The 19203-nt window shown below is 35.7% G+C and overlaps 1 protein-coding gene across 1 annotated transcript in view; it reads left to right on the top strand.

The window, feature by feature from the left end:
• The window catches only part of COG6 (component of oligomeric golgi complex 6), a 99954-nt gene that overhangs the window by 66171 nt on the left and 14580 nt on the right, over positions 1 to 19203 (top strand). The window contains exons 15-18 of the mRNA XM_017542440.2: positions 2939 to 3018; positions 3221 to 3328; positions 4393 to 4446; positions 7598 to 7677. Of these exons, the coding sequence (XP_017397929.1) occupies positions 2939 to 3018; positions 3221 to 3328; positions 4393 to 4446; positions 7598 to 7677 (322 nt within the window). The remainder of the gene's footprint in view (positions 1 to 2938; positions 3019 to 3220; positions 3329 to 4392; positions 4447 to 7597; positions 7678 to 19203) is intronic.

The raw sequence follows: 19203 nt of genomic DNA, 5'->3' as shown, positions 1-19203 counted from the left end.
GAAGCATAACGTAATTCAGCAAATATGTTTTCTAATAGACATTTTTTTTGAGACATAGTCTCACTCTGTCACCAAGCTGGAATGTAGTGGCACAATCTCGGCTCACTGCAGCCTCCACCTCCCTGGTTCAAGTGATTCTCCTGTGTCAGCCTCCCGAGTAGCTGGGACTACAGGCATGCACCACCATGCCCAGCTAATTTTTGTATTTTTAGTAGAGACAGATTTCACCATGTTGGCCAGGATGGTCTCGATCTCTTGACCTTGTGATCTGCCTGCCTTGGCCTCCCAAAGTGCTGGGATTACAAACGTGAGCTACCATACCTGGCCTAGTTTTTTCTTTTAAAATAAAAATACCAGATTTGTGGTTTAAAGTCAAATAATTCTACAAAACTTTTTATGAAAAGCCACCAGTGTACCATCCTCTCCACCCCCAACATCTCTCTCTCATTTCTCACTCAAAAACACAGTTTCTTTCAGTTTTTATAGTTGCTTCTTTTGGTATTTATATTTGTAATTCTGAACACTTGTGTGTATTGCTACTTAAAGATTTTTTTTTGATTGTTACATTAGATATAATCTAATACGTTATGAAATGAACAATGAAAATTTAATTATTTACTAAATTTTTAAATTTTAAATTTTTTAGTTTAAATTTAGTTATCTGTTAAGTTTTTAAATATTTTGTTACCTACTGCCACCCACCAACCTCCCAGATAAGAATATGACCATACATAGAGCTTTCCCATCTTTCCAGTGCAGCTATATTATTTTGGTTAGATCAATATTGTGTTAAATTATTATTACTATGTAAATACTATTGGTGACTGAACCATGTAATGCAGAATGGTTAATTTACCTTTCTTGGATAACTTTTTCATTTTCTGTGGAACTAATAGCATTTTTATTTAAGAAATATCACATTTTTCTGTGTTTGTCACTAATTCCAGCTCAAATCTCTGCCATTTATCTAAATCTTAGGATGTTCAGATATGTCAGGTGTTTATCAATTTGTTTTGTCACCAATTACCTGTTTTTCTTATGTGTTCCATAGCTATTTTATGCATGATAAAAATTCTTAGTCTGTGTGTTAAATTGAGCTTATTAGTTCAAGTTCTCTCTGTCCTTGCTTACTTTTGCCCCCATTGGATGTGTCATCTTGACTTTTCACATGTATTTCAACATTCTCCAGAAATCTCTTGAGCCAGATCTTTATTAGTCCTGGCAGCATTTTCAGTAATTGTTCTATCAGCAGATAATTCAGGTTTTCCTTTCTCCAGACTCCACTAGCAATTTTCTCAGTGCCCTTTTAGACCCCACTGGCAGACCCCTTGAGTGGATCTTCCAAGCAGACAAATCCCAGTGTGGAAGTGCTTATTGGCCTAAACGTGCATGATGTTTGTTAATGTGCCGTCAGCCAAGACTGGTCACATAGAACAGCCTGGATTCAGTGTGATAGAGGACAATACAAGGGTGTGGATATGGGAAGGTGTGGCTTATCTCGTTCCTCCAAAGTAACAATTAAACTTGTTGGGTAAAGGATTCTTGATTTTAGGACCTTTACTACCAATAACCTATTATTTTTTTCCCACTCTTATATAGCTTATTCCAGTGTTTCAAGCAAGAAGTCCAGAGTAGTCTGATTCTCTTTTGTTTTTAGTTATCTAGTCCATTCATCTGGAAATAAACAGGGATTTTCCTTTGAGTTCATATGTTTTTCCAGGATATTTTTAGTATGTCTCTTTTTCAAAATTATTTCCATCTTGGACTTTGGAGAACCAATTCAATGTAAAGATTCAAACCTTTCTTTTGCTTAGTAGAGAGTTACAATATTTCGTTAATCATCACTTTTCTATGTTACTTTTTACGTTTTGAAGCCCCTGTCCTTGGTTGGTTTTATCTCATGGATTTGTCCTATAATTTCTTTTTAAATCTCATTACTTTAATCTATTTCTTCAACATTTATTTGCCCTATATTACTTTCCTTCCTTCCATGTTTTCTTCAGACCACTAATTTGATTTTTAGCAGTAACTTTTTTTTCACTTTCATTAAGTGTTTACCTTTGTACATCTTGTTTTTCTTTGATTTCTATTAAGTCCAGCAAATAAGGACTCTAATTGTACTTCCTTAGGCATTTATTAAAAAAACAAAACAAAACAAAACAAAACAAAACATGAAAGTACTTTATGACTTTCTGTAGTGTTGCCCCAGGAAAGAAACCATACTTGTTCTGATTATTCACAAGGGCTTTCTTTTAGCTTACTCGCCTCTTTTACGTCAGTTCCAAGTTTTTTAGTGGAAAGAACAGAGCTATTGGAGTTCCTTGGAAAATGGCAGTCATTCAGATGGTAACAGATACCATAGGTGACAGTGTACTGTGTCATTAGCAAGCAAACTGGTAAAACCTGGGGGAGCATTGTGGTGAGGAATAGAAGGAAGACCTCCAGACTCAAGATTGTACTAGCCAAAAAAAAAAAAAAAAAAAGGAATAACAAGGTTTTTCTCACCAGGGAATGTTTCAACCCATCAAGGTGGTCCTCTTCTGTGGTTTTTACCTCCCATTAGCATTAGTTGGAATCCCCCAAAATGGCACAAAGCTTGGGGGGAGCCCATACTACTCACATCTGTTAGCCGCATCTTCGTAGGCAGTTCCTGAACCTGAAATCTTTGGCCAAGTTTTTACTGGGCCCTCAGCTCTTCCCTGCTATTCATAGATCTGCCATATCCTCAGGAGAATTTACTACCTGAGCTGTAGTGAGATTTCCTCTAGGTTTCTCCAGATGGTATATTTGATTTAAGTCAGCCTAGCAAGTTGGGAGCATGAGGAGGACAGGAGATCAGGAGCATCAGGCCCCCATCTTCTCAGAATTCTTCCTAATATTTTTTTTCATATTGTTGTTGCTTATTAGTGTTTTTTGTTTGTGTTTTGTTTATTATCAGCTTTTAAAAGAACTGAGAAGCAACCCAAATTCTGTGGCTGGAGGATAGTCTTAGAATCCTCCTTGCTTATAATTTTTAAAGTAAGACTTTTTCCCCCTTTCATAGAAAGACTACTGTCTGGGGGAAGAAAAAGCTTTGTTACAGAGGCCATCCCTGTGCCTCATAATCTGTGCCAATACAAGGAAAGACTCCATGATGAAGAGCTAAGACTCTGGGGTAGTCTACTTCTACTCTCATCAGTGTCATTCTTCTAAAATGTTTTCTTTCTGTGTTTTATTTTAGATCGAAGCACATTTGGACACACTTATAAATGAGCAAGCCTCTTACGTTTTAACTAGGGTAGGCTTGAGTAACATCTATAACACTGTACAGCAACACAAACCAGAGCAAGTAAGTGCATAGATGTTCCTTCCTAATTCTAAGAGCATGCCAATTTAGAGTATGGCTTCTAGAGCTTCACTCTGGATTCCTGGCTCTTCCACATATTAGCTATGTTTTCCTCGGAAAGTAACTTACTTTTCTGTATCTGTTTCCTTACCTGTGGATTGGGGGTAATAATAGTGTCTGTGTGATAGGGTTGTTCTTAAGATTAAAAGATATAAACATGTATCATTCTTAGATGACTTCCTGAAATATGGTAGAGTGCCCCAAAGTATTAACAATTTTTTATTACATATAGTTTTTGTTAAAAGTAATGAAAATATACAAAAATTAGTATTATAGAATGTCTAAAGGATATTCATACTGGCAAATTTTTTAGATTCCTATGTCACTATTAGTTAATTGAATGCATAGATTACTGTATAAATAGCAGTCATCTTCTTCTTAATTTGGCAAATAATTGCCCATTACTTTGAGAAGATAGTCACTTCTTGGGCCAGTATATGATTTTGTTAAATTATAGAACCCTAATAGAAAAAAAGAAGTGATGGGAACCCTAGAAAATCGTGTAAGCCATCTTTCTTTAGAAAGCAAAGAACTCTTTCCAATGGCATTAACATAAAGACTGTATTAGGACCCAGGAACTCTTAAATGAAGCTCTTAAAACACAACTTTTCAGTTTTTTCTTGCTAAAGTGATAAGCAAATTTCTACCAGTAGAAACCAATTTTGCTGCCTTTCTTTACTGTCTAAAAGTATCAAAGTGAAATTGTTCAAACCTCCATGTGTCACTGGCATCTTCCAGTGCTTCATTGCCTTCTTTTTCTTGGGTATGAGTAAACTTGAAGTATGATATTTCCATTGTTAACAAATTTGAGCGCCTCTTGCTCCCTCCAACAAATCATAGTCCCTGATCTTATTGAGGTCAAAGAAATTAGAGTTATTTGCAAATAAGGTAAATGATTTTCCAAATGTGGGCAGTGCATAATGGACTATATTCACTAAATGAAATGAAATGAAATGTTTGTCTCCTTTTTTACATTTTGATTCTGCTTTTTTTTAAAAAAAAAATAGGGCTCTTTAGCTAATATGCCCAACCTAGATTCTGTGACACTGAAGGCAGCGATGGTAAGTATATAATAAAACATTTTACTTTAGATTTTCTTATGGATCAATATTCTTCATTTTTTGCTGTGTGATAATTTTGCTCTGGGTGATACTTTTTATCTCTTGATATGCTTTTTAACGTTGGGTCCAATAATAATGACTGAGCCTGTGTTCCTTTAATTGAGAGTTCTGGCCAAGTGTTAAATTCATAGTAGTGTTCCATTAGGCCTAGATAGTCTCCTCATTACTGTTTAGGATTACTGTTTACTCTTTATTTTTAGAGTCTTATTCCTAATTTAATGGAGAAACAGGAATAACAGATATGAAGAAATTAGGCTGTATATCATTATAAAGTTGTTACTACTATAATCCTTAGTTTAAAGTTCTTGACTATTTCCTGATATCAAAATCAAAATTAGATTCTACTCTTAAAACAGTTTGTTACTCGTTAGTGTGAGTTACACTGAATTTCCACTTTATTACCTTCTTTTCAAGGGAAGACCTTGTAAAGAAGGTCTTTTTGCATGATCGTTACTTCTCATAGTGTGTTCCTGTGTCTTAAATATATACTTTTCTTATAGGCATAACCATTCATTGTATGGTATTTAAGTCATATAGCTCTGTCCTTCATAGGAATGATCCCTTTTGGAAGCTTTATGATAGTACTACTAGTAATAGTAATAATAATAATAACAAGGAACAACAGCCATTAACGTTTACTGAGCATAGCAAGTGCTTTTCATGTATTAAGTCTTTAATCCTCATGACAACTCCCTTGAATCCAGGAAGTTGGCCTCTAGAGCTTATGGGCTTAACTACTGTACTAACCTACTGATCCTAAGTAAAATACTCGCATATACTCACTACCATAATGGCTTGACTTTCTAGATCGTTCTCTAGGATGGTTTTTTGATGCCAGGGCTTTCCTATGTATTATCTTCCAGAGCTCAAGTTAACTGAAAATAAAAGGATAGGCCCATAAGATACCTAAAAATGCAAAGACGAAGGTAGAGCTATCTATATAATTATTAAAGTAGAATTTAAAAAGACTAAATGTGACAAACAAGAAACATTATGTTATGTTAAAAGACACTGTAGAATTAACAGTTATAACTTCTATGTATAAAACAAAATATAATAGCAAAAATTAGAAATGCAAAGAAAATTCAATGTTAAAAAGTTTAAAAATAGATGAAAACGAATTTTAGATTAAGAGATATGTTTTTTTTAGGAAATTATATATACAGTCACCATACTATCCAGTAAAATCCCACTTCAAGATATTTACCCCCCAAAAAGTGAAGATCTATGTTCACGCTTAAGTCTGTAACAGTAGTTAATATCAAATGTGTGTTTCCTTCCGTGGTTTCTCCTTCTCTCTTGAAACATATCCACTCTGTAATACAACTCATAAAATATTTTTAAGTGCCATTAAAAATTCTTAATGTTTCTGGTGTTAATTTTCAAAACAATTAAGGTGAATATGTGATGTCTCTAAAGAAAGAAATCTTACTTGAATTTTGTATTTAATACGTTGTTATATACAACCATTTGTTGTCTCCATTTAGGGGTTTCTAAGGCGCTTCAGTTCAGCATGTCCAAAACTGACCCTGCCCATTCTGCCCCAACCTAAGTCCTCTTCCACGCACTCTTAACTCAGAAAATTGTAAGACCCTTATGTCCGTTTATCATTCAAATAGTTATTAGCCAAGTTTCTGCTGTTTTTTTAAGCATCATACTAAGAATTGGGATGAAAACAGGTATGATCTAGTAAGGGATGCAGCTGCTACACAATTAAATAAATGGATGAAGAGTACAGTTATGTGTCATGATAATATGGCGAGTTAATTTCTACAGATCCAAAATCTGGGAGTCAACCCCTTCATTCTGTTAATAACCAAGTCCTGATGGTCCTCAAATATTTTACTTCTTTCACCTTGATTGCCCCATAGTCCAAAAACGCTGCAGTATGTACCTAATTGGTGTCCTTGCATCTGTTATTGCAATCTTCCATTCTATTCTTCCTATGGACAGATTTAGCTTCATAAAACTTAAATCAGATTTCTCCTTACTTAACTTCAACGGTTTACTAATGCTTTTAAAATAATTAAAATCCTTAAATAAGCATACCAGTCCTACATGATCTCTACTTTTCTAGCTGTTTTCCTATCCACCTCAAGTCTTCATGCTGTCTCCTCTCCCTATACCTCCCCATCCATCCATCCACTTACTTAATTTATATTCATCTTTAAGGTTTCACTTCAAATGTCTTTTCCTGAGAGATGCTTTTGCCAAATCCACAGACTAGGTCCTTGATTTATGCTCTATAATACCTTGTTTTGTTCCTTAATAGCATTTAACAAAGTTTGTAATTATATATTTATTTATATTATTATCAGTTTAATACCTCTCTGCCATAAGCTTTATGAAGCTAAGGACTGTACTTCCATTACTTAATATAGTACCGTTTCAATGGTAGGTATTAGTTGAACTAATGAATGGATTAATGAACAAATGAACAATATAGTAAAATCAAGAAACAAAGTAGACTTGAAACCTGATGACTTTACTTTTTGTTAATATTATTACTTAAAAGCTCAGTGAAGAAGACTAAAATGAATGATTTGGATTCAGGACTTTAAAAGTAAATATTGCTAATATTGACTAATTACAAATTTGATAGTTTTAGGGAGTTTTAGTTAAAATGTTTAGGAAATAATACACAATTTGAACACAACAATCTAGCTATTTGGAGCATGGGATTTTTCTCATATATTTAATTCTTTTTTTTTTTTTTTGAGACGGAGTCTTGCTCTGTCACCAGGCTGGAATGCAGTGGTGTAATCTCGGCTCACTGCAACCTCTGCCTCCTGGGTTCAAGCGATTCTTCTGTCTCAGCCTCCCGAGTAGCTGGGACCCAGGCACGTGCCACCATGCCTAGCTCATATTTTTGTATTTTTAGTAGCGATGGGGTTTCACCGTGTTGGCCAGGATGGTCTCGATCTCTTGACTTCGTGATCCGCCCTCTTCGGCCTCCCAAAGTGCTAGGATTACAGGCATGAGCCACCACACCTGGCCTCATATATTTCATTCTTAAAAGAGATGTTTATATTTGAGATGTTTGTTAGCAAATATATGTACTTTATATTTTGTATTTCTCTGTTTCATTTAGGTTCAGTTTGATCGTTATCTGTCAGCCCCAGACAACCTATTAATGCCACAGCTGAACTTTCTTCTAAGTGCCACAGTGAAGTAAGTATTTTTGGTCCCAAGTAGTTGGTAAAGATTCACATATTTTTAAATATCAAGCACATTTTTTGGAAAAAAATTATTTTTAAAAATAGACAATTTACCATTGAAATCTATAGTTCTCAACCTTTCTTCTGCCTCAGGATGCCAAAGGATGTGATCTGAACATATCTGTATCTATTTCATGTGTATATGTCACTCCAAAATCTCTAATTAGTAAATGATTTTTTAAATTACTTTGAATATAATTGAAGCTATATAGCTGCAATACCAAATTCCCTTATGTTAACAAACATGTCAGAATAATGTTGAATATGTTATGGAAAATCAATAATGTATTCATTGTGCAATGCAGATGAACTGTTTTATAGACTATTTTGAACCTAAGGTGGTTTTCTGTAGATATAAAATTACTTGATAATCACTTATCAGGAATGTATTCAGAACACAGAATCATACAGGTAAATATTAGAATATAATAATTAGAAGAAACAGAGATTGAGATTATATAATCTGACTTTCTTGATTTTAAGAAAAATATTGGCAAAATTGTCTACAGGTAAGAAATTAGGCAACATTATCTACACATTTCTTTTTCTTTCTATTCAAACAGCAGTTCAGTAAGTGTTTTCTACATAACAGGCAGTGGGAGCTAAGGTTTAAAAGACATTTGGACTGTTTTCATGGAGCTTATAGCATAATAGGTCAGTTAAACGTGAACAAATATTTATATGAAAATGTACAGTAAGGAAAGAACTGTTGAAGAGAATATTTCACATATCTAAAAGGATGTAATGGTATAGAGGTGATATATACTTATTTTCTGTTCTGGAGCATAGAACCACAGCAAAAAAATAGAGCAAGGAAGCAGCTTTTTAACTCACCATGCAGAATTTGATATCAATTAGAATTGGCTGGAAATCAGTGGACCATTTTTTTTTTCTCAGACACAGAATTAGGAAAGTCCCATTTTAGGTGAGTGACAAGAGTACATAAACTTAATGTTTTTTGTGACTTTTATATTGTATTATCCTAAAAGATATTATACTGTTTACATAACTAGAATTTTAAAGACTTAAGAGATTACCAAAGAAACTATTATGCTATGACTCAGGTTGTATGTGCTTCTTAAATTGTTAAATTTTTAACTGAATACTATAATTCTTTTTAACTTAACCATATCTCAGTACTTAATATTTGAATGTTGTTAGCAGTGTCACTACAACTGTGAAATGTACTGTTATTTTCTTCATAATACAATGATTGAAGAGAAATTTTAATATACTTTAAAGGATGACATGTAGCCCAGATGCTGTGAAGCAGGGGTCCCCAACCTCCAGGCCAGGAACCCCACCCAGTCTGTGGCCTGTTAGGAGCATGAACCCTACTGTGAATTGTGCCTGGAATGATCTAGGTTGTGCGCTCCTTATGAGAAAGAACAGTTTCATCCCAAAATCATCCCCCCACCCTGGTCCACAGAAAAATTGTCTTCCATGAAACCAGTCACTGCTGCCAAAAACACTGGGAACTGTTGCTATAAAGGAAACAGACAGATTTGGCTCTATAACAGTTTAAGGTTTTTACAGAAAAAGATAATATAAACTAAGTTAAAATATAAACAATAATATGGAAAAATATTTGCAAAATATGTTACAGATACATTATTCTTAATATATTATCCTTAATGTGTAGTAAGATCTTGTAAATTAATACAAATTATAGAAAAACAGGCACTGAATGTTTGGACAATTCACAGAAGTAATGCAAATGGCAAGTAAATATATGAGGAAATAGTAATTATCAAAAAAATGCAGACTGAAACAACAATGAGAACTTTATCAGACTGCTGGCAATAAAACATTTATTACATACTAACGGAACAGGTCTGAGCAAATGGGCATTTTCACACTTTTTTAGTGAGAGTATAAGTTAGTACAATCTTTTCAAAGGGCAATTTGGCAACATTCCACAAAATTTCAAAATTATACATTCTTAGACTCTTCTAAAACATTATTTTTCTTTCTTAGTCTTGGTAACAGTTTAAAAAAACTGTTGAACCAGTGGTGGGGTTGAGTAGTGTATATGGGTCTATTTGAGTTCTTTGTAAAACTTCTCAGATTTTCTAAAGCTTAAATTATTTTTGAAATTAAATGTTTGTCTTCTGTTATTGAAGAGAGTATTTTAGTTTCCCATTTACTTTTATTACCCTATTGCCTAACAGTAACAATGTAAACTTTGTTTTTATTAAGACGAACAAATTTTGGTACATTTTTTTACTGTGAATTTTTAATTTAGTTTTTTTTTTTAATAATTTTATGGTATGTGCCTAACATCCTGTTATAAATCCTTACTAATTATAATGACATTTAAAATTGAGATATACATTATCTGTATAAGTATTAATAGTACAAACAAGAATTTGAAAATGCTTAGTACCTATTTAACTACCTGTTTTCATTCAGAAATAAATGTTATTTGCAAAATATTCTAAAATGTCATCTGTTACATAATTTTCAATATTTGTTTAGAAGAATGGAAATTATGGTATAAATTTAGCTACTTATTTTCAAAATCAGGATTGCTTTGAAAATATAGGGCATTTTACACATTTAAGATTTAACATCAGGCCCGGTGCGGTGGCTCATGCCTGTAATTCCAGCACTTTGGGAGGCTGAGGTGGACAGATCATCAGGTCAGGAGTTTGAGACCAGCCTGGCCAATATGGTGAAAATTTTTTTCTATTTTTACTAAAATATTTTTTTTCTATTTTCTATTTTTACTAAAAATACAAAATTTAGTCAGGCATGGTGGCATACACCTGTAGCCCCAGCTACTCAGGTGGATGAGGCAGGAGAATCACTTGAACCGGCAGGCAGACGTTGCAGTGAGTCGAGATCGTGCCACTGCACTCTAGCCTGGGTGACAGAGACTTGATCTAAAAAAAAAATTTAACATTAAAGCATATTTTTATTGTTTTACTTTTTTGAGATGGAGTTTGGTTCCGTCACCCAGGCTGGAGTGCAGTGTTGCCATCTTGGCTCACTGCAGCCTCCATCTCCCAGTTCAAGTGATTCTCTTGACTCACCTTCCCGAGTAACTGGGACTGCAGGCTTGCGCCACCATGCCTGGATAATTTTTGTAGTTTTAGTAGAGACGGGGTCTCACCGTGTTGGCCAGGCTGGTCTTGAACTCCTGACCTCTAATGATCCACCTACCTCAGCCTACAAAAGTGCTGGGTTTATAGGCATGAGCCACCGCTCCTGCCCTAAAGCAGGTTTTTAAATTGCATGTATACTATCTGTTTTTGTTTTTTCTTATTCTCTTCTCCTGAACTTTGTTTATCTTCACAGTTGCAATACCTTTGGGACACCTGTAACTCATGTCTCCCTTTTTCTTGTCTTGTCTTAGTTTGGTTGACTTTCAGGGAGATTTTGAGTGAGCACCTCAGCCTTGGCATAAGCTACTGAATACATTTAAGTAGCTAGGAAACAAGGTGGTATTGAAAATAGGGAAAATAATCAGAAAAGAAAATGGTTTTAAAGAATTCTTCCCCTTTGGAATGAATTCGAAGCTATATTTTCAATGTAAAATCTCTGATATTCACCTTCTAGCCGTACAAAAATTCTTTGGACTATAGAAACCACAATTGCGCATATATAAAATGTTCTCAATAAATCTTTGCTTATTGTACACAGTTACTTCCATAATAACAAGAAATAAAGAGAATGTAGATGCTTCCTAAAGTGAGCATATGGGAAAGTGAATAAAATTTGATAACTCTTTCATTCAAGATTTTTTCTCTATTATAGAAATAATACACTAGAAACAAAGCATGTATCTATAATGGAGCAATTTTTTTAGAGAAATTGAATAAATTTTTTTCTTTTAACTACCTTCCTTTATTCACCTGTACTATCAGGAATATCCATATAAACCAAAATAAAGCAAGTTTGGGGTGAAATTAAAAAAAAAAACTACCAGGAAAAGAACTACTGGACAGCTGTGAACTGAATGCTTTAGAGACCTCAGAAAGTCCAAACATTAAAAGCAGGGTTAATCTAGTCCTACAGGAAAGGCCACTATATTAGTCAGGGTTCTTCAGGGAGACAGAACCAAGAGAAAGAGACACACACACAATAGGCTGCCTGCCAGCTGGAGAACCAGGGAAGCTGGTAGCATGGCTCAGTCCAGGTCCAGAAGCCTCAGAACAAGGGAAGCTGATGGTGTAACTCTCAGTCTGAGGCCAAAGCCTGATAACCCAGTTACAGGAGACTATTGGTGCAAGTACCAGAGTCCAAAGGCTGGAGAACCTGGAATTCCTATGTCCAAGGGAAGGAAAAGAAAGAGTACCTTAGCTGCAAGAGAGAAAAAGAGCAAATTTGCTGTTCCTCTGCCTTTTTGTTCCATTCAGGCCTTCAGCTGATTGGATGGAGACTGCCCCATTGATGGTGAATCTTCTTCACTCAATCTCCTATGGAAACACCCTCACAGACAGACCCAGAAATTATGCTTTATCAACTAACTAGGTATCCCTTATCCAGTCAAGTTAACCCTTAAAATTAACCATCACAGATACTTTAGATTCATACTAATTAAGCTTAAAAACAAGCTGTAATTAAACTTGATTTGTAATTAAATTAACTGCCTTCTGGAATAAAACATATCATACTTAAAGATGACAGAGACAATCAGCAGTGTAACATCTATAATGCTAAGCATGCAATAAAATACTATTTCAGTGAAGAAGCAGGAAAATATGAGCTAAACCTAGAAAAAAAAATCAGTCAATAGAAACATAGTTACAAATGGTAAACTTTACAGAATTAACAGATAAGGTGTTTTTAAAAGTTATTAAAAATTCAGTAATTTAAAGGAAAACATGATCTTGAGAGAACAAATAGGGGATTTTACAAAATTAGAATTTGAGACCTCAGAGATGTAGTATATAAAATGAAAAATTCACTGGATTGGCTTATAGGCCAGTTGAATACTCCAGAGGGAAAGATCAGTTAACTTGAAGAGAGGACAATAGAAACTGAAACACAGACAGAAAAAAATTAAAAGGCTGGAAAATAGATGGAATCTTAGAGAACTGTGAGATAGTATTAAGCAGTCTAACATGTATAATTAGATATCACAGTGTAATCAAAGCAGAAAAATTTGAATAAAAGGGGAATTTTTTTTTCTAAATGTGATGGCACATAGGAACCCTCAGACCCAATAAATTAAATACCAAAGCATACCATAATCAAATTATTGAAAACAGTGATAAAGAGAAATTTTAAAAGACATTTGCAGGGAACAATGACATTATTACTGACTTGTCATTAGAAACAGTACAGATCAGAACACAATGGAATATCATCACCTTTAAAAAGCCGAGTATACAAACCATGTCAGCTTTAAATGATCTATCAAAAGTATCTTTTAAACTGAAAGTGAAATAAATGTTTTGAGATAAACAAAGTAGAGAAGATTTATCCCCAGCATAATGCACTGTAAGAAATGGATACACAAAGGAAGAATTTTTTTTTTTTGAGACGCAGTCTTACTGTGTCACCCAGGCTGGAGTGCAGTGGCATGATCTCAGCTCACTGCAACCTCTGCCTCCTGGGTTCAAGCAATTCTCCTGCCTCAGCCTCCTAAGTATCTGGGATTACAGGCCCCCACCAACCCGCCTGGCTAATTTTTGTATTTTTAGTAGAAACAGGGTTTTGCCATGTTGGCCAGGCTGATCTCAAACTCCTGACCTTGTGATATGCCTGCCTCAGCCTCCCAAAGTGCTGGGATTACAGGCGTGAGCCACCGTGCCCAGCCAAAAAAGGAAGAATTCTTTAAAACCATTTTCTTTTTCTATTATTTTTCCTGGCATTTTGAGGATTTTTGCATCAATATTCATCAGGGATATTGGCCTGTATTTTTGTTTTACTTTTTTTTTTTGGTTGATATTAGAGTAATACTGGCCTCATAGAATGAGTGTGGAAGTATTCCCTTCTCTTCTATTTCTTGGAATAGTTTGAGTGGAATTGGGATTAGTTCTTCCATAAGTGTTTGGTAAAATTCAGAATTGAACCCATCAGTTCCTGGCCTTTTTTGCTGGGAGACTTTTTTATTATGGCTTTGATCTCATTACTTATTACTGGTCTCTTCAGGTTTTGGATTTCTTCATGGTTCAATCTTGGCAGGTTGCATGTGTCTAGGAATTTATTCATTTCTTCAAAGTTTATAGTTGTACATAGTAGCCTGTAATGAGTCTTTGAATTTCTGGGGCATTGGCTATATAATGTGTCCTTTCATCTCTGATTTTATTTATTTGGGCCTTCCAGTTCTTTTCTTAGTCTGGCTAAAGGTTTGTCAATTTTGTTTATCTTTTCAAAAAATCAAGTTTTATTTCAACTCTCTTTTGGACTTTTTTTGTTTGAATTTCATTTATTTCTGCTCCGATCTTCATCTTCTTCTACTAATTTTGGGTTTGAATTCTTCTTGCTTTTCTAGTTCCTTAAAATGTGTCATTGGGTTATTTGAAGCTTTTCTACTTTTTTATGTAGGTACTTACAGCTATAAACTTTCCTTTTAATACTGCTTGTGTTGTATCCCATTGGTTTTGGTATGTTGTTTCCATTTTCAGTTGTTTCAATAAATTTTTTAATTTCCTTTTTAATTTCTTCCTTGGCCCACTGGTTATTTAGGAAGATATTGTTTAATTTTCATGTGTTTGTATAGTTTCCAAGATTCTTCTTGTTATTGATTTTTAGTTATATTTTCTGGAGTCAGAGAAGATACTTAATATAATTTCATTTTTAAAAAATTTTGATGGAGTTTTTTTGTGTCCTATCATATGGTCTCTCCTTGTGAATGATCTGTGTGCTGAAGAGAAAAATGTTTATTCTGCAGTCATTGGATGAAATATTCTACAAATATTGATTAGGTGCATTTGGTCTATAATGCAGATTAAGTCCTATATGTCTTTGTTAATTTTCTGTCTGGGAAATCTGTCCAGTGCTGAAAGTGGAGGGTTGAAGCCTCTAGCTGTTATTGTTTGGGATCTGTCTCTCTCATTATCTCTAATAATGCTTGCTTTGTATATCTGGGTGCTTCAGTGTTGGGTACTCCCATGTTGGGTGCGTATATGTTTACAAGTATTATATCCTCTCGCTGAATTTACTCCTTTATTATTATATAGTGAACTTGTTAGTCTCTTTTTATGTTTGCCTTCAAATCTATTTAGTCTGATATAAATAAGTATAGCTACTCCTATTCCCTCCCCCCCGACTGGCATGGGGTATCTTCTTCTGTCTTTCGTTTTTTCAGTCTATGTCTGCTTTTATAGTTGAAGTATTTTTTTTTTGTAGGCAACAGATCTTTGGGTCTTGTTTTTTCAATCCATTCAGCCCCTCTGTGACTTTTCATTGGAGACCATAGTCCATTTACATTGTGTTATTACTGATAAGGACTTACTCTGCCATTTTAAACTTTGTTTTCTAGTTCTGTGGTTTTCACTCCCTTCTTTCCTTCTTCCCTGTCTTTCTTTCAGTGAAGGTGATTTTCTCTGGTGGTGTATTTTAATTTCTTGCTTTTTATTTTTTGTATATCAGTTGTATGTTTTTTGACTTGACGTTACCGTGAATCTTGCAAATAATATCCTACACCCCATTATTTTAAACTGACAACTTAACACTGATTGCATAATCAAACAAGCAAAGAGAAGACCAGTAAAAACTCTTTACCCTTCAACTTCATTGCCCTGCTTTCTAATGTTTTGTTGTTTCTACTTATATTTTATTATACTGTCTGTCTCTTGAAATGTAGTAATTTTGATAGGTTCATCTTTTTACTATTTCTACTCAAGATATGAGTAGTTTACACACCACAGTTACAGTTTACAATATTCTGTGTCTTTCCATGTACTTAGTATTATCAGTGTATTTAGTTCCTTCAGATGATTTCTTATTGCTCGTTAATGTCCTTTTCTTTCAGGTTAAAGAACTCTCTTTAGCATTTCTTGTAGGACACATCTGGTGTTAAGTCCTTTTCTTTTCTCTTCTTTTTTCTTTCTTTTTTTTTAGTCTGGGAAATCCTTTATTTATCCTTCATGTTTATAAGATCTTTTCACTAGATATGGTATTCTAGGACAAAAGTTTTTTTTTCCTTCAGCACTTTAAATATGTCACGCCACTCTTCCTGACCTGTAAGGTGGCTGACGGAAGTACTGGAGCTCCTTTCTAGGTTACTTGTTTCTTTTCTCTTGCTGCTTTTACATTCCTTTCTTTTTCTTTGGCCTTTGGGAGTTTGATTATTAAAGGTCTTTAGGTCACCTTATTTGGATTATATCCACTTGATGTTTTGTAACCTTTTTGTGCTTGTGCTTGAATATTGATATGTTTTTCTAGGTTTGGGAAGGTCTCTATTATCCCTTCAAATAAACTTCCTAGCCTAATCTCTCTCTGTCTCCTCTTTAAGGCCAGCAACTCTTGGATTTGCTCCTTTGAGGCTATTTTATAGATCTCATATACATGCTTCATTCTTTTTTATTCCTTTTTCTTTTGTCTCCTTTTACTGTACATTTTCAAATATCCTGTCTTCAAGCTCAGTGTTTCTTTCTTCTGATTAATTCTGCAGCTAAGAGACTCTGATGCATTCTTTAGCATGTCACTAGTGTTTTTCAGCTTCAGACTTTCTGCTTGATTCTGATTATTTTAAGCCCTTTGTTAAAGTTATCTGATAAGATTCTGAATTTCTTCTTGTGTTATCTTGAATTTCATTGCACTTCCTCAGCACAGCTATTTTGAATTCTCTGTCTGAAAAGTCACACATGTCAGTCACTCTGGGGTTGGTCACTGGTGCCTTGTTTAATTCGTTTGATAAGGTCATGGTTTTTTAAATGGTCTTGACACTTGTGGATGTTCATCAGTGTCTGGGCATTGAAGAGGTGGGTATTTATTATAATCTTCACAATCTGGGCCTTGTACCTGTCCTTCTTGTGAAGGCTTTCCATGTATTCAAGGGGACTTGGGTGTTGTGAATTAAAACTTTGGTCACTGCAGCCATATCTGCATTGGGGGGCACCCAAACCCTGTGGCTGTTACAAACACAATGAGTTACTACCTTGGTGGTGTTGGGTGAGATCCAGGAGAGCTTCCTGTATTATCAGGTGTGGACTCTTGTTCTCTTCCCTTACTTTCCCCCAGGCAAACAGAGTCTTCCTCTCTGTACTGAGCTGCCTGAAGTTGGGGGAGTGGTGATACATGACTCTTTGTGCCACTGGGAACTGTGCTAGATGAGACCCAAAGCAAGCATAGCATTGGATCTCACCCAAGGCCCACAGGAATCACTGCCTGGCTACTGCCTGTGTTCCCTCAAGGCCCAAGGGCTCTGCAGTCCACAGGTAATGAATCAGCGAGGCTTGTGTCCTTCCCTTCAGAGCAGTAAGTTTCCCTGTCTGGGATGCAGGAACCTTAAGAATCTATTATATCCGGTTCTTTTCTGTGGTGGCTGAGCTGGCATCCATGACACAAAACAAAGTCCTTCCTATTCTTCTCTCTTCTTCAATTTGGTCGTCCTGCTTAGAGGATGATTGCTGGAGGCTTCTATTTGCCCATCTTGCTCTTAATTATGGAATTTTTAACACACAGCAATAAAACATGACAACAAAAGTGCAAAAGATGCAGTGGGAGGGAAGTGTAAGTTTGGTGTTGTAATATTCTAAGGATATTAAGTTATCCATGAAATATACACTATTGTTCGAAGGTAGATTGTAAACCTTCCCACAACCATTAAAACAAACAAACAAAAGTTATTTAACATACGAATAGATAAAATAGAATATTAAAAAAGTACTTGTATTAAAAGAAGCTGGAAAAGGAGGGTAAAAGAACAAATGAGATGAATATGAAACAAGTAGCTGGAAGATAGACTTAAATTGCAGCCTAATAAGTAACTATACTAAATGTAAAAGTACTACACATTCTAACTAAAAGACAAAATTGTTAGATTAGAGAAAAAAGCATGGTGCAAGGAGATCCAAGATGGCTAAATAGGAACAACTCTGGAGTGCAGTTCCCAGTGAGAACAATGCAGAGGATAAGTGATCATCACATTTCCAAATGAGTTTTTACTGCCCACAGATGAGGGGATTCCCAGGCTGAAAAGTATCACAAGTTTCCAACACAGCTATTTCAGCCGGTGCCACCAGTCTTCACACAAAAACTCACAGAAATCTGGGCAGCCATTTCAACTAGCACCTGGAACACCTGAGAGACAGAGCTGCCCATTCAACTGAAGAAAAGGGGGCTTGAAACAGATAAAGCCAGATGATCTGGCTTAGCAGGTCCCACCCCGACAAAGACCACCAATCAGAAACACTCTGTATTGAGAGTTTCGCAGCAAGCACAGCTGGACCCAGGACAGTCCAGCTCAGTAGGGGTAAGGGTGTCAGCCACTACTAATTACCAAGGCAGTCCACCATTACCAAGGCAGTCTGCCATTACTGAGGCAGACCGCCATTACCAAGGTGGTTCTAACTGTACCCTCTGTAAACAAAACCACAAGGAAGTTCACACAGCAGCTGGACAGAACCCACGGCAGCTCAGCAATGTCTCTGCTGACAGACTGTGACTAGACTACCTCCTTGCTGGGTAGGACATCTCTAAAAAAAGGCAACAGCATATCAGGAACTTATAAATAAAGCCCCACCTTCCCAGGACGGAGCACCTGGGAAAAAAGGCAATTATGAGCTCCGCTGCAGCAGACTTAAATGTACTACCTGCCCAGGAGCTCTGAATGGAACAACAGAACTCCCAGCTCAGCACTGGAACTCCTCTAAGGGACAGACTGTCTCCTCAAGCAACTCCCTGATCCCTGTGTATCCAAAGAGAAACCTCATAAAGTAGAGCTCAGGCTGACATCTAGTGGGCACCCTTCTAGGATGAAGATAACAGAAGAAGAAAACGGCAGCAACCCTTACTGTTTGCAGCTGCCACAGGTGATCCCCAGGCAAGCAGGGTCTGGAGTCAACTTCTAGCAGTCCTACAGCAGAGGGGCCTGACTGTTAGAAGGAAAACTAAAAAACAGAATGAAATAACTTCAACATCAACAAAAAGGTTGTCCACTCAGAGACCCCATCCGAAAGTCACCAACTACAAAGACCACAGGTAGATAAATCCATGAAGATGGGAAGAAACCAGCGCAAAAAGGATGAAACCACCAAAAATCAGAACGGCTCTCCTACAAGGGATCACAGCCCCTCACCAGCAAGGGAACAAAGCTGGATGGAGAATGACTCTGATGAATTGACAGAAACAGGCTTCAGAATGTGGTTAATAACAAACTTCTCTGAGCTAAAAGAACATGTTCTAACCCAATGCAAAGAAACTAAGTACCTTGAAAAAAGGTTAGATGAAATGCTAATATGAATAAACAGCTTAGAGAAGAATATAAATGACTTGATGGAGCTGAAAAAACACAAGAACTTTGCGAAGCACACACAAGTTTCAATAGCCAAATCGATCAAGCAGAAGAAAGAATATCAGA

This window comes from Cebus imitator, unplaced genomic scaffold, assembly GCF_001604975.1.
Source record: "Cebus imitator isolate Cc_AM_T3 unplaced genomic scaffold, Cebus_imitator-1.0 Scaffold145, whole genome shotgun sequence".
Lineage (NCBI taxonomy): Eukaryota > Metazoa > Chordata > Mammalia > Primates > Cebidae > Cebus > Cebus imitator.
The sequence above is the reverse complement of the archived record's forward strand: the minus strand, read 5'-3'. Positions and strand labels throughout refer to the sequence as shown.